At 36.4% G+C, this 16,723-nt stretch overlaps 1 protein-coding gene across 1 annotated transcript in view; it reads left to right on the forward strand.

Annotated features, from left to right (window-relative positions):
* The window catches only part of Nme8 (NME/NM23 family member 8), a 75,610-nt gene extending 59,433 nt beyond the window's left edge, over nt 1–16,177 (forward strand). The window contains exons 14-17 of the mRNA XM_047562479.1: nt 5,937–6,070; nt 7,358–7,367; nt 7,902–8,141; nt 16,040–16,177. Coding sequence (XP_047418435.1) covers nt 5,937–6,070; nt 7,358–7,367; nt 7,902–8,140 — 383 coding nt within the window. The 3' untranslated portion in view covers nt 8,141; nt 16,040–16,177. The remainder of the gene's footprint in view (nt 1–5,936; nt 6,071–7,357; nt 7,368–7,901; nt 8,142–16,039) is intronic.
* Nucleotides 16,178–16,723: the final 546 nt, after the last annotated feature.

Genomic DNA, 16,723 nt, shown 5'->3' on the forward strand with positions numbered 1-16,723 from the left:
AGTTCTGATTCATAATGGTGGCTGCTGATATTGAGTATTTTTTCATATATTTATTGATCATTTGTATTTCTTCTTTTGAGTATCATCTGTTTAATTTGTCCATTTTCTAATTGGGTTACATGACATAAAATTTTTTGAGTTCCTTATGTGTTCTAGATATTAATCCTCTGTCAGAAGAGTAGCTGGCAAAGATTTTCTTCTATTCTGAGGTTCTCTCCTCTTATTTCCAATTGTTTCTTTTACTGTGCAGAAGCTTTTAAATTTGATGCCATCCCATTTATTAACTCTTGGCATTATTTCCTGAGCTTTGGGAGTACTATTGAGAAAGTATTGCCTGTGCCTTTATGCTGGAGTGTTGACCTTACATTTTCTTCAAGGAGGTGCAATGTTCATGTCTAAAACCTAGTCTTTGCTCCATTTTGAGTTGATTTTCATGCAGGATGAGAGATAAGGGTTTAGTTTCATTCTTCTACATATGGATAATGAATTTTCTCAGCACTATTTGTCATTTCTCCAAAGTGTGTTTTTGGCACCTTTTTCAAGGATCAGATGACTGCAGATGTGTGAGTTTGTCTCTGTGTCTTCTATTTTGTACCATTCGTCTGTGTGTCTGTTTTTATGTCAGTACTGTGCACTTTCTGATACTATAGCTTTGTAGTTTGATGTGAAGTCAGGTATTATGATGCTTCCAGCATTCCTGTTTTGGTTTAGAATTGCTTTGGCTATTCTGGGTCATTTATTCTTCTAAATGAATTTTAGAACTATTTTTCTAGTTTTGTGAATAACATCATTGGTATTTTGATGGGAATTGCATTGACCTGTATATTGCTTTATGTTTTATGGCCATTTTAATAATATTAATTCTGCCTGTTAATGAACATGGAAGGTCTTTTCATCTTCTGTGGTCTCTTTAAATTTCTTTCTTCAATTTTCTGTAGTTTTCATTGTAGGGGTCTTTTACCTCCTTGGTTAGATCTCTTCCTATGTAATTTTTTTTTGAGGTTATCGTGAATGCAATTGTTTTTCTGATTTCTTTCTCAATAGATTTGTTGTTGGTATATAGGAAAGCTACTGATTTTTGTATGCTGATTTTGTAATCTGCTACTCTGCCAAATTGTTTATTAGCTCTAGTAGTCTTTGATGGAGTTGTTTTTTGATCATCTAGGTATAGAGTTATATCATCTGCAATCAGTAATAATTGAACTTCTTCCTTTCCTATTTTTATACTTTTTATTTCCTTCTCTCGCCTAATTCCTCTGGTTAGAATTTCTAGCATTATATTAAATAGAAGTATTGAAAGTGGACATCCTTGTCTTGCCCCAGATTTTAAAGGAAAGGCTTTGAGTTTTTTCCCCATTTACTATGAGGCTGGCCCTAAGGTTTTCATATATTTTCTTTATGACATTGAGGTAGGTTCCTTTTATCTCCAATCTCTTCAGTGTTTTATCATGAATAGGTGCTGAATTTGGTCAAAGGCCTTTCCTGCATCTATTGAAATAACTAAATGCTTTTTGTCCTTAGTACTATTAATGTGATGAATTACATTTCTTGATTTGTGTATATTAAACCATCCTTGCATCTCTGGAATAAAATCAACATGGTCAAGAAGATTGTTCTTTTTTTAAAAAAATTTTTTTTAGTTGTAGGTGGACACAATACCTTTATTTTATTTTTATGTGGTGCTGAGGATCGAACTCAGGGTTTCAAGTGTGCTAGGAGAGTGCACTATCACTGAGCCACAACGCCAACCCCAATCTTCTTAACATGTTGTTGAATATGACTTGCTAATATTTTATTATCTATTTTTGTGTGTAAGTTCATCAGGGATATTCATCTATAGTTTTTTTTTTTCCTTGATGTGTCCTTATCTGCTTTGGTATGAGTGTGATTTTGGCTTCATAGAATGAATTTGGAAGTGTTTTGTCCTTTTCTGTTTTATGAAATAATTTGAGATGCATTGGCATTAATTCTTTAAATATTTGGTAAAATTTAGCTAAGAATTCATGTGGTCCTGGATTTTTCTTTGTTGGAAGACTGTTTATTACTGCTTCTATCTCATTACTAGTTATTGGCCTATTTGGGTTGTCTATGTTTTCTTGATTCAGTTTTGGTATATCATATTTATCTAGAAATGTATCCATTTCTTCTAGGTTTTCCAATTTTTGGAGTATAAATTTTCAAAATTGTCCCTCATAATTCACTTGATTTCTGTGATGTCTGCGTTGATTTCTCCATTTTAATCTCTAATTTTATTAATTTGGGTTTTCTCTCTTTTTCTTTTGGCAGTTTGGTTAAAGGCTTATAATCTTGCTTATCTTTTCAAAGAACCAATTCTTTGTATCATTGATCTTTTGTATTTTTTTTTTAATTCTCAAGTTCATTGATTTTGGATCTGACCTTAATTATTTCCTTCCTTCTACTGCTTTTGGAATTGGTTTGTTCTTCACTTTCAAGGGCCTTGAGATGCATCATTAGATTGTTTATATGGAATCTTTCTGAATTTATATAGGCACTCGTAGCTATCAACTTTCCTCTTAGAACTACCTTCATAGGGTTTCAGATACTTATATGTTGTATAATTTTTTAGTCTAATAATATTTTTATTTCTCCCATGATTTATGCTATCACCCATTCATCATTCCAAAGTGTATTTATTAATCGATCTCCATGTGTTTATATAATTTCTGTAGGGTATTGCTTTGATTTCTAATTTTATTCCATTATGATCTGATAATATGCAAGGAATTATATCAACTTTTCTTGTATTTGCTCAGAGTTTCTAGGAGTGGAGTTTCAGAGTGTGGGGTTTACATCTAATTAGGCCTCAGGGGCTTTGTTGGGTAGTATCTGCCCTGGAAGGATTCACCCAACACACTCTGAAGACCTGGCAGTTGCTGATCTCTGTCAGGGGTCTGGATCTCAGGAGCCTCCCAATTCTACTTGTGGGGCAGGGAGTCAACTCTCCACACACTGTGCTACCCATGTGAACAGCTTTCCTGGGCTTAATCCCTGAGTGTATTCACACCCACCTGTTCGGTTTCCTGACCCACTTCATCTGATCACATGAGCTGCCAGAGTCAAAGGAGAAGCCAGCTGGACCACAAGTCACTTTTCTGACTTGAATGCTCCTGGGTATAATCTTCTCTGTTCCTGTTTACTTTTGTTCTGAAAGATACACCCTAGGTCACATGACAGGTGTTTGCCAGGACAGTGTGGCCATGTTTGCTATGCTTTCCAGGCTCCTGCAGCAGCTGCAGTATGACCATCTCAAGACGGTTCCCAAATCAACTGTCCATGGCCGGTAGGGAAAAGACCACTTTTCAAGTACCAGTGCCACACTGCAGTCTATGGATCAGCTAAGTTCAGGCCTCTTTTCTGATCTTAGGTTTTTCTGTACCAAATGTGTACTTCTTCCTCCTTCTGTGGTGAACTAACATCACTACAGCTGCCTCTATGGTCATTGTCTTTGCTCTAGTGTACTCTTTCTTATTTGTTTAGTGTACCCAAATTTCTGAGTCTCTAAAACATTCTGTCTAATATAGAATTTCAATAAAATCCCTCTTTCACTCACCTCACCCAGAAGCAGTAACTACCAATGGTTGAATCCTGATCAATGGAGCAACTAGGAAGTCAGCCTTCCTCTAAACTGCCATCTTGAATCTCCCTTAGCTTATATATGTATTTTTTTAATGTCTGTTTTGTTTCCTTTGTTCTGATTTTCTTCCTTAAGGACTTCACTGGAAATAACAGGAGATTCTCTGTAATAACTCAAATGTTTTTTACTTTTGGTATGATAAAATTTTTTTAAAAAAATACATATGTAATATTTAACTTTATATGTGTACATACACATACACATGCAGGCATATACACACACACACGAGTTATAAGTTTATTTTTGCTTAACCTCTAACCTCTATATCCATTACTTTCTCTTTTATCATATTTTTGTTCTTTATTTGATTTTCCCTCTCTTGGCTAATTTCATTCCTGTTCTCTATGTCATATATCCACTAGAACTCACTTAATTTGGTCTCTATTTCTGTGATGTTTTTATCTTTTTCTTTAATTTTTTCCTTGAATGCAGTCAGCTTTTTACATCTACTTTTTGATGAACAATTTCAAAGTTCTAATGCATGATGTTTTATGTTCCTACTTCTTAATTCATGTTAGAGTGTTGTGTTATGGTGTTCTTTGGACTTGTTGATCTTCTGTTGCTTGGTTCCTTCCTTCCTTCCTTCCTTCCTTCCTTCCTTCCTTCCTTCCTTCCTTCTTCCTTCTTCCTTTCTTTGCTGGGGGGAAGAAAAATATTGTTAACCACAAAAATGATTGTAATTTTATCTCTTGCAGGAGTTTAGGTAAGATTTATGGTGCATAGTAGCATTTATTATTGAGTATGTTGGACCCACCTGCACACTCTTCTTTATGTGATTCAGTAGAGGTTGAAGGTTGAGTTTGGGTTGCATTACTCAGCTTCTCAGTTCAGAATGTTCTCTCACTTTTGTATAACAAATAGTTTTTGTAATGGGTAGGCCTTGGCAGAGGGTGGATTTATGTCTCATTTTTTCAGTATTCCCTATTTATGTAGGACATTTACCTCAGATACTTTCTTCCTCTCTGTTCATTACCAAGTACAGAAATCAACTTCTCTTTTCAAATGTGCTACCTTATCCAGAGAACTGACACCTTGAAACACTGAGTTAGTCTCTACGCACCTTGTGTTGGCCACACTCACCCATACCACCCTAATTCATTCTTCATACTGCAAAGAAAATTACCTTCCTGGAATATAAATTTGAATTTGGTCCTGCTTAGAGTACTTTAACAGTGACTTTTTGTTCTTAGGGGAAAGTCCAAATGTGTTCATGAGGTGCAGCTCCTCATACCCCTTCTTCTAGCTACCTCTGCTCCATCTCCAGCAGGCTTTCCATGTTTCTTTCTCTGTACCCTCTGAACTCATTGTGCACTGGTTGGCTCTGCCTGCATGTCCTCCCATTACCTGTTTGCTTGGTGATCACAGCTTACATTCTCCATAATGAACTCAAAGGTCACATCTCTCAAAAGAAATCACTAACATCTCCAGAGAGAGTTGATGGTTTCCTCACCTGCGGTTCTAGGGACCTTGTACATTATTCTTTTTAATAATGACTGTCTTTTGTGATGCATTTATAGGCTTGGCTCTCTGACCAGACAATTAACATCCAAGAAGGGTTTACATTCTATTACATTTGTTTCCACAGTGCCTTGCTTAGGGTACATCCTGGTCACCTCCCTTCTGGTAGGAAAAGTCAGCTTTCTTCAGACTTTCTGTAGGTTGTGGTCACTCTTACTTTTAACTCCAGGCTCAACTCATTTCTGTATCTTTGATAGGAAGTAAAATAAAGGCACTCTCTCTCTCTCTCTCTCTCTCTCTTCTTTTTTTTTTTTTTCCTTCATTTCCTTCTTTCTTTTTTTCTAGAAATGTCACAGTTTCTCTTTCTCAGTTGGTTCACCTTTGTCTCCAGAATGTAGTCCTCAATATTCAGGCTGTGATGAGATTTGAACAAGATTCAGTTTACCTCATATAGTGGTACCCTAACTCTTCAGGAGAGTTCAGATGGCTCGTCCCTTCAACATAATTCCAGGAAGAAATTCACGGGCATTTGTACCACAAAGGTGAAAACACGTCTTCATTCTTAGCAGGCTGGCAGGGTTCTTCCTTCCCCTCTTTGATGATTCTCTAGGGTCCCAGGTGCTTTCTAGACTGAACATATACATTCATGTCTTAAAACTCTCCTGAGTAACAATTTGTGCCTTTAAAGCCCAATTTAGTTTAGCTCAGATTTGATTTCTTAACCCACAATATGCAAGTGAAACTATTATTTTCCTCTATTATTTGGATCTATGGAGCAAAAGTGGAACAATTTGCAGTGTAACCAAGTATTTGCTTCCCCTAGAGGAGATCATGAAGATCATTAAGGATGCAGGATTTGAACTGACTCAGTTGAAGGAAATGGTCCTAAATCAAGAAGAAGCAAACAAAATTTACTACAAAATAGCAACAAGAGACTTTTATAAAGATGTATTGGCAGTATTAGCTGAGTAAGTTTCTGATATATAGTTCTTTGCATTATAAATGTAGTAAATGTTCTTTTTGGAAACTTTGAGAAACAGAGAATAATTAAAAACTTTTCATCTAAACTTATTCATGAACAGATACTTTGTTAATATGTGGAGTTTTTTTTTTTCCCATTCTCTTCTTTCTCTCCATATCTTTCTCCATCTCCCTCTTTCTCTCCCCTTCTCCCCAATTCTGTCCTTCCTTCCCTCCCTCCCTCCCTCCCTTCCTTTCTTTCATCCTTCCTTCCTTCCTTCCTTCCTTCCTGTTTCTTTAGGTCTTTACATCATATATTATAGAGACTCTCTGGGATAAGATTCCTGCTTTGGCAGCATACTAAATCTGTGCCTGAGCTTCCTTATCTACTAAATGGGAATAACAATAGGATCCACCTCATAGGTGTGTTGGAGAGCTAAGTAATTGATGCCTTGAAAGCACTTGGAACAGTGCATGGCATATATGAAATAATCAATGAAAGCTCTCCTTATTCATGTCTCTTTCCTTTGACGTGTGTAGATACCTTGTCAAACTCTTTGTGTACACCGACTAGATATATATAGCTATATAAATATTATAATATTAAATATGCTGCCTTATAACATCTTTCCTTCACATGGTGGATCTGTTCTGGCAACACACAGCTTCATTAGCATTCCATAAGAATTAAAGTTTAACATTTTTTTGAGTGTTCATTTAATTCCAGGCCTCCTGCTAACTTACTTATACTTTATAGACTCCATGACAACTCTATGTCATAATTTACTAGAATTTCCACTTTGATTATGACAGAACAGAGGCTCAGTGCTGGATCTGTCCACAATCACAAAGCTGGGTTTGTCTGGGTCTGACCCCAGGGAGTCTATACTCCAGTATGATGTTCCACAGAACCCCCTTTTGCATAGAGTTCATAATTATCTGAATGCCCTTATCTATTTACTTTGAGTTAAAAAAATTAGAGACACACCTGCACACATGCACACACATGCACGTATTTATTAAGCTTAATGGTTCAGAATGTTTTCTCAGGTTTAAATGCATATCTTTCCTTTGTAGTCCCTGAACACTTGTCAATGACTCCCATTTGTTGATGTAGAAAGACAAAATTTATAGAGTTTCAACAAAAGGTTTGCCAATAAATAAGTAGAAATTAGATACAAATAATAAACCCAAACCAAGGGACTTTGAGTACCTATACCATGACAGTTTAGAAAACAAAATTAATTTTGAATTCTGTTACAGATTCTGTTCCCTGGGAAGCAGCTGAGTTCAGGTTGTTTATTAAGGGCACCGGGTAGGAGGGGCTAGAAAGAAAGAAAAATCAAGGTACAGGGCAGACTGACAATTGCCTTTGCAACAAGATAGACTGGCCCATCTGAGCTGTTCTATGCTGGTCGGGGCTGACCAGGCCTTTGTACTCTCACATTGGTCAGTTTCTGGATGTAATCTACCCTGGGAATGAGGGGGTCTGAGCCATGTAGCTTTTTGGAGTGGCAATTCTTGAAGGGACTAGAAGCTTAAGGACAACCACAAAGTCGCAAATTCTAGATCAGTGAGAATGTCTCTAAAGAAGCAAAATAATGAATCTTTTGACAGATAGTCTCTAGAATTAAAATACAACATTCTTCTAGCACAAAAACCTGTTGGATGAGGGAAACATAAAAAAAGAAAACACAAAATCATATTTATTAGGGCAAAGGATAAAGAATAACTCCCTGGATGGACCTGTAACGTTCTGTCTTTAGCCATGCATGCACTCTGAACTGTTTCAAGTATTCATATCTTCCTAAAATGTTATTATTTGCAGGGGGCCCATCTTTGGTCATGGTTCTGACAAAGTGGAATGCTATTGGAGACTGGAGAAGGTTGATGGGTCCAGTAGACCCAGAGGAAGCAAGACTACTGTCCCCAGAATCCATTCGAGCCAAATATGGAATAAATATTTTGAAAAATGCTGTCCATGGAGCATCTAATACCTCTGAGGCAGCAGAGAGCATTAGTAAAATGTTTAGAGAGAGTGTTTCTGAGGACTCAGAGGAAAACTGAAGTAAGTACTACGAAGTATATACCACTTTAATTATGATTTTATTTACTTTGCTGCCAGACTGCGCCTAAGACAAGTCTGTCCTGGGAAGTTCAGAAACAAAGTACATTTACTACCAGACATGCTAGGCTGTTTCTAGCAGCCTCAGAGTGCCAAAGCCAAGCTTCATAATGCCAGTGACCTGGGAAGTTCATTTGCATGTAGCCAGGCTGAGGCAGCTACTGTCAAGGGACAAGGTTGGAGACAGTGGGGTGAGTGAGCACCCCTGAGTTTGTAAGCCTTGGGAGTCTCATGAGTCCCTTTCCTTCACTCTTCCCCACTTTGACTCTCTTGAGTCTCATTCAGCAGCCTGAACTCTATTCCCTTAAGTATTTTGAAATGCAGAACCTACTAAGTGTGGGTGACATATGATAATTTAACAGAATAGTAAAAATCGTGAAGGAGTACTTGTTGGGTGGAGGTAGCTACTTAATGTTATGTGCACCAAGTGCCCTTCTTTATCAAACAGTGTGGGCCACATGGGAGATGGAGTGTGAGATGGGTGACTTTTTCTTCAAAACTTTATTTTTAGAGGGCAGGTTCATAAGTGTCCACCATAATGGCTGTGGCTATTGATTTGTATATGAATGGCAGGTCTTTCCTGTGTAGTGCTGTCCTCCCCTGCATGGGCCAAATAGAGGTTCATCCAAAGCACTGGTGTTTTAGTCAGCTTCTTCCTTGCTATGATCAAAATATCCGACAAATTTTAGAGGAGGATAAATTCATTTATGGCTCATGGTTTCAGAGGTCCAATCTATAGATGGCCAGCTCCATTGCTCTGACCCCAAGGTGAGGAAGAACATTATGGCAGAAGAGTGTAGTGGAGCAAAACAGCTCAGGACATCACACTATGAAGCAGAGTAAGAGTTTCACTCACCAGTGATAAATTATTAACTCCAAAGGGACACCTCCAGTGACCCATCTCCGCCAGCCACACCCTACCTGCCTTATTGTTATCACCCAATTAATCCCTATCAGGGGATTAGTGCACTGATTAACCTAAAACTCTCATAACCCAATCACTTCACTCTAAAACTTTATGCATTTTTCTCACACATGAGCTTTTGGGGGACACCTCATATCTAAACCATAACAACTATAAAATGGAGAAACCCTTTTATACACACACAATACCTTGGGAGAGAAGAGAGTATTGTTTCCTTAATATTGTAATTTAGGCTATGATTTATCCAGCTATTAGAATACTGAAAAAAATATTTTATATATAAAATAACATTGAGTTCTAGCAAAGTATAGTTTCTTCAATAACTATCACTCAAATAAAGACCAAGGCATGGTCACACCACCCACAAACATTCAAGTTGATAAAATATGCATCATATATCTGGCTTGAAATGTGGGTTCAGTTAATACAAAGCCAGTCGAATGAAGGTTATTACCTCCAGGGAAATGCAAACCTAAGGGGATGACAAAAGACAAATGATTGTCAGCTGGGGGGCTTTCAGTGGAGCTACATTTTGTTTATAGCTTCTGTTAGCAGTGAATCTTTCTGCTAACATCTGCATGTCCCTCTCTTTTGTGTCAGGGAGAGCACATTCATTGATTTAAGGGATTTCCAATTAGTGTATAAGTAAGTGCTGAATTGGCAGGTTTATGTATCATGGGTAGGAACTGGAAAAGGTAAGGAGTGAAATAGAACTTTAGACATGGATATAGTTTTCAAAATTATAGATAAGGAGGCAAGAAAGAGAATTCATTTTTGAACAGTCATATGGATACATATATATGTGCACATACACACACACACACACACATATATATATGTATTATATATATATATAATTCTTCATGTTTGTATCTAAAGACATTTTGCTGGTTTATCTTATGATACATACTCTGTCATATCACTCAGAGTGTTAGGATTTGGGTCAGTGTTCAGTGTTGCTATATGCTGGATATAATTGCAGGACTGAATATACATAGTCTTTGTGCTAAATGAACTATAACACTCAAGAGCAAGAGACAGAAAATAAACATGTGTTCTAGGGCTGCAGGGGATAACCATGAATGCTTTGGTCAGATGCATATAAGACAAAGAAAGGAGAAGAATGAGATAGCACTAACCAGGCAGGAGACATGGCAATGTCAATGGGAAGGATTACAGAAAATTGAATCAATACAGAAACAAGAGAGTTTAGGATAGGGGGGATAACCAGATAATTCCTAGAAGACTGCACTGTACAGAGGACTTGATGATTGACTATGACCTTATCAAAGAACTGGGAAAAGATAAAGCTTCCCGATTTAAGTAGCTGAGAAAATAATCTGATCAACTCTAGACAGAGGATTTAGAAGAGAAGGGCAGATTAGAAGGGACAACCTTGAGTTGTGATTTGGTCATGTTGGGGAGAGGATATCTGCATTGATCTGTTGGAGTGGTGTCAGCCAAATGGTGGGAAGGCAGCTGCAAGCTCCCTTCCTTCTAGGAACATTGAAGAAATAAGAAGAAACTTTCATAAACAACTTCTTCAGAACTCTGGAAACTAAAGATCTCCAGAAACCAAGAGAATGGGTAATCAATGTAAAGGCAACTTAAAGTGTTAGGAATGCTCTGTGGTATTTTTACTTAACCTGTCTCACCATGTCTCCAGTTGACAGTCCTAAAGATGGCAGCCTGCATTCCCAGGGTAATCCCCGACTCTCTACTTCCAAGGAGCAGATCTCACTCACCAACAATTGTGGCATTTCCATCACCTTTCCAGAAGCTGTATGAACAAGGCCTTCCTCTCTACTTCATTCAGAAATTATCTCACGGGAAAATCACTCAGGTGGAAAAGTAATGTGCATTACTTGAAAACATTGTACAGTGACTGAAAACTCCACAGTTGCCTTGGGTCAAAGATGATGACTGAGGCATTAATTGATCACCTGCAGTCAGGGAAGAAAAGCTAGAGGGCATTCAAAAACACTGTGGCACATTGAAGGATTTAGAAGGATATGTACGTGACCAAAAGTAGATGTGTGCTCAGAAAAAGACCCTAAGTTTTCACTGCTGGCTGATCTACAGACTCAGTATAAACAGGAAGTGAAGATGGAATCAGAATTGTAAATGACCTGACTAAGCATTAAGGAAGTGTGCCAGCACGGAGACAATCACAGAGACTTGGAGAGATATTGGGTGGTGGTTCTTTGAGGAACTCTGTCAAAGAGTTCACCCTTCAAGAAGAGCAAATCCTGATAAAGGAGGGAAATCTAATTTTGAAATTAAGTTGGCATTATTCAAAATAAATTAGTATAAATTTAAGAATATTGATTGTAGTTCCCAAGGTGACCACTTTAATAACTTTAAAAATTTACAGAAAAGAGAATCAAAATGTTGTATTACAAAAATAAATCAACTAAATGCAAAAAGAGGCATTAAGAGAGGAATTGAGGAAGAAAAATCATATAAGACCCACAGAAAAGAGCAGAAATAAATCACTTTAATCAGGAATTACTTCAAATATAAGTGCAATACCTTCTCTACCTTAAAGGCAGAGTTTGAAAAATGAATTAAAATGCATGATTCCTCTTTATGCTGTTACAAGACTCACTTGCTACAAAAATAAACACAAAGACATCAGGAACAAGTGATATTTATCCCCGGAGTGCAAAGATAGTCCAACACTTGATAAGTCTCTAATGCAACACACCAAACTAGTAGAATGAAGGAAAATGAATATCATTTCAATTGATGCAGAAAAGGTACTCAACAAATCTAGAAACCAATAAAGTAGAAATAGAAAGAAATTCCTCAATATATGATAAATGCCATGTATGAAACATGTGCAGCAAACATCACATTCAGTGTTGAAAGACTGAAAAATTTTTATTTAAGATCATGAACACAAATGGGATGGAATCAAACTAAAACACTTCTCAGCCAAAGAAACAATCAATAATGTGAAGAGAAAGCCTACAGATGGGGAGAAAATCTTTACCACATGCACCTCAGATAAAGCATCCATCTCTAGAATATATAAAGAACTCAAAAAACTTAGCACCAAAAAAAAAACCCAAATAACCCACTCAATAAATGGGCTAAGGCACTGAGCAGACACATCAATCAACAAACAAATGAAAAAATGTTCAACATCTCTTGCAATTACAGAAATGCAAATCAAAACTACTCTAAGATTTCATCTCACTCCAATCAGAATGGCAATTATCAAGAATACAAGCAACAATAAATGTTGGTAAGGATGTAGGGAAAAAGGTACACTCATACATTGCTGGTGGGATTGCAAATCGAAGAAATCCTCCCCCCAGAAATCAGTATGGAGATTCCTCAGAAAACTTGGAATGGAACCACCATTTGACCTAGTTATCCCACTCCTCAGTTTATACCCAAAGGACTTAAAATCAACATACTACAGTAACACAGCCACATCAATGTTCATAGCAGCTCAATTCACAACCTAGGTGCCCTTCAAGAGATGAAGAGATGAATGGATAAAGAAAATGTTATACACATGAACACACACACACACTGAATATTACTCAGCTTTAAAGAAGAATGAAATTCTGGCATTTGCTGGTAAATGGATGGAGTTAGAGAATATCATGCTAAGTGAAATAAACCAAACCCAAAATAACAAAGGCCAAATGTTTTCTCTGATATGTGGAAGTTGACTCACAATAAGGGAAGGGGGCAGAAGGGAGAATATATTAGGTAGAGGGGAGTGAAGGGAGCGGAAGGGTTATGGGGGAAGGAATGATAGTAGAGTGAAACAGACATTAGTACCTCATGTACATGTATGACTGCATGACCAATGTGATCCTATAATATGTAGAATCAGAAAAATGAGAGATTACACTTGATTTATGTATGATCTATCAAAGTGTGTAAATGCATTCTACTGTCATGTACAACTAATTAAAACAAATAAAATTTTTACAAATTTTAAAAAGAGAGAAAAAATTTCTTTCTTCCTTCCAGAAAGTAATCTTCATTTTATTTCATGTCTATCTGGTTGCCTTTTCTAGGTAACTCACAAGGTTGAAATCATTCAGTTTCTGTTCTTTTGTGTCTGATTTACTTCATACAGCAAAATGTTTTCTTCTTTTGAATCTGCATAATTTTTTATTTATTTTTTATTTGTTCTTTTTAGACATACATGAGAGTAGAGTATATTTTAACATATTATACATATATGTAGTATACCTTATTCTAACAAAGATCCCATTCTTGCGGTTGTACATGGAGTTTTGCTGGTCACATATTCATATATGAACATAGGAAAGTTAGGTCCAATTCAGTCTACTGTTTTTTCTATTCCCATTCCCCCTCCCTTTCCTTCCTCCCTCTTTGTCTAATCCAATGAACTTCTATTCCTCCCTCCTCCTTTATTGTGTGTTAGCATGCACATATCAGAGAGAACATTTGGCCTTTGGTTTTCTGGAATTGGTTTATTTCACTTAGCATGATAGCCTCCAATTCCATCCATTTACTGGCAAATGTCATAATTTCATTCTTCTTTATGGCTAAGTAATAGTCCATTGCATATATATACCACATTTTCTTTATCCATTCATCTATTGAAGGGTACCAAGGTTGGTTCTATAGCTTAGCTATTGTGAATTGAGATATTATAAACATTGTTGTGGCCGTGTCACTGTAGTATGCTGACTTTAAGTCCTTTGGGTAAATGCCAAGGAGTGGGATAACTGGGTCCAATGGTAGTTCCATTCCAAGTTTGCTGAGGAATCTCCAGTATGGAGATAGTATAGGAAAATATTTTCAAGGCTCATTTACCTCATAGTACGCATCAACACTTCATTCTCTTTTGTGACTGAATGATTCATTGTATGGGTGTGCCCCGTTTTGTTTACCCATTCATCTGTTCACCGACATGGTTGTTACCGCCTTTTTGCTATGTGAATAAATTTTCTGGGAACCTTGACATATAAATACATGTTTGAGTACTGTTTTCAGTTATCTTAAGTAGGCCTCTAGGATTGGAACTCCCAGGTCAAATGATGATTCCTTCTTTATCTTTTTGAGGAACTATCAACTATTTTCCATAGCAGCCTGGTTTATATTTCTGCCAACTGTATTTCAGGCACCCATTTATCCATATCCTCACCATAGTTGCTGTTTTCTTTTTTTTCATTTAATTCTTATATTAATATACATAATATTTTAGAGTAAACACAAGATCATGTCATCTACCAATTTTATTTTTTCTGTTATTTTTAAATAATATTTTTAAATGCAATTTATTGCATTTATTTATTTTTAGTTTATTTTTGCCTAATTGCCTTCATTAGAATTCCCAGTACTATGTCAAATAGAAGTAGCAAAAGTGAAGATCCTTGTGTCCGTGATTTTTTTTTTTTAATTTTTAAAAATTGTATTTGTTCCAATTAGGTGAACATGACAATAGAATGCATTTATACATTTTGATAGATCATACATAAATAGAGTGTAATCTCTCATTTTTCTGATTATACATATTAGGGGATCACATCAGTCATGTAGTCATACATGTACATGAAGTAATAATGTCTGTTTCACTCTACTATCATTCCTTCCCCCATACCCTTTCCCCTCCCTTCACTCCCCTCTACCTAAATATGAAGTAACTCTATTCTTCCCTATCCTGGCTCCCCTTATTGTGAATTAGCTTCCACATATCAGAGAAAATATTTGACCCTTGTTATTTTGGGTTTGGCTTATTTCACTTAGCATGATGTTCTCTAACTCCATCCATTTACTAGTAAATTCCAGAATTTCATTCTTCTTTAAAGCTGAGTAATATTCCATTGTGTATATATCACATTTTCTTTATCCATTCATCTGTTGAAGTTTGGTTCCATAGTTTAGCTATTGTGAATTGAGCTGCTATAAACATTGATGTGGCCATGTCACTGTAGTATGTTAATTTTAAGTCCTTTGAATATAAACAAAATTTTTCTTGATGAGAAGTGAAGTTTCTGTTTTGGGTGATGAAAAATTTTGGAAATAAATTATGGTAATAGTCTCAAACAATGTATGGTAATAGTCTCAAACATTAATATAATTAATGCCACTTATTTGTACATATAAATTGTGACAATAGCAAATTTTATTTCATATATAATGTACATATATGTGTATATATATGATTAAAATGGAGAAAAATAAATAAAATAAAATAAGGAAGAATGATCCCTTAGAGAGGCACAAGATCCCTTGTAATACTGCTCCCAAAAAAGCTCTCCAAAATGATGGAAAATTAGGTTATTCTTAGGACATTTTTTAAAGAAAGATGCATGTGACTCTGTTTTCAATACTCTTAAAAGTAAGTTTTCAAAAATATTCTCTAAGAGATAAAAATAGAGCAAAATTTTATTTCATATAAAATATAGCACCACTAACAATAAATCTGTCAAACTCTTCATTAGGGGGTCTTTGTTCTCAGAGTCCTTCAGACCCCCTCCACCCGTCCCGAGCTGGAGCTACTTCCCCAGTTCATGCCCTGTCCTTCCCACTCCGGCCTCTCCATGTGTCCTATTAAGAACCGCATCGTCAATCCTGTTGTCTTTCTCAGCTCCTTCCAATTCACTTCTGTACCTGTGGGTCAACCAGCAGTTCTGAGTACTTGAATCGGTGGGGTAGAATACTGTGCTTACTTACACATTCATATTTTTTGTTGCAAAATTTTTTTCACTAACTTGTTGCTTTTTAAATCCTTGATGATCGCTTATATGCTGAACTGAACAGCGTATGGGTTTAAAATAAAAGGACCCAGCTCTTAAACTCTGCGATTATACCACGTGTCGGGGGACTTTTGTTCAAGACTTAACTCCTAACTAACTGCTTTACAATTAGCATAGAGCATTGACATGTATTTTATTAAGTGTATTCTTTCTTTTCCTAGAACTGTGAGAAGATAATGACTAGGTTTACATCATCATATAATTGTGTCATGACTTCCTGGGAGGAATAATAAGAAAGCCATTCTTTGGAGGAAAATCTCATCTCGAGATGAAAAAATGCATGGTAATGAACAATGGCAATAAAACTTTAGCTCCCCAAATAAATCTGGATGTTTATTTTTATTCTATCTTCCAGAAAGGACTTAAGGTGAGGCTTATAATATATAAATGTGCTGGACAAAATCACTTGGAAGGAACATAGAAGAGAAGAACACAGATCAAATGAAGGCTAAGGTGGAGTTACATGCAAAATGCATACCGCAAAGCCCTAGGATAGATTTAGAATTTGCTCAAAATTTGGCTCTAAACTTGCCAGCAGAAAATTCTGAGAAGATGTCATGTAGATAGAGATTTACACAATTTGCAGTCTCACTACAGGATCGTGATGGCAAGATGATGAAAATATCTCCAGGAATAGGAAATGGTAAAAAAAAAAAAAAAAAAAAATTCAAAGTTTTTATTATTCTCGCTTTTTCCCCTCTGGAAACGTAGTCTGAATGTTTCTTGTAGTGGTACACTCCTATACTTATATGCACTTCCCAGTATGCTAGCTAGGACAGTTGGGACAGCCTCCTTTTCATTCCACTCAAGAGAACACCAAGTGAGTGAAGGTGACGTTGTAGGAT

Source organism: Sciurus carolinensis, chromosome 8 (genome assembly GCF_902686445.1).
Source record: "Sciurus carolinensis chromosome 8, mSciCar1.2, whole genome shotgun sequence".
In the NCBI taxonomy this organism is placed as follows: domain Eukaryota; kingdom Metazoa; phylum Chordata; class Mammalia; order Rodentia; family Sciuridae; genus Sciurus; species Sciurus carolinensis.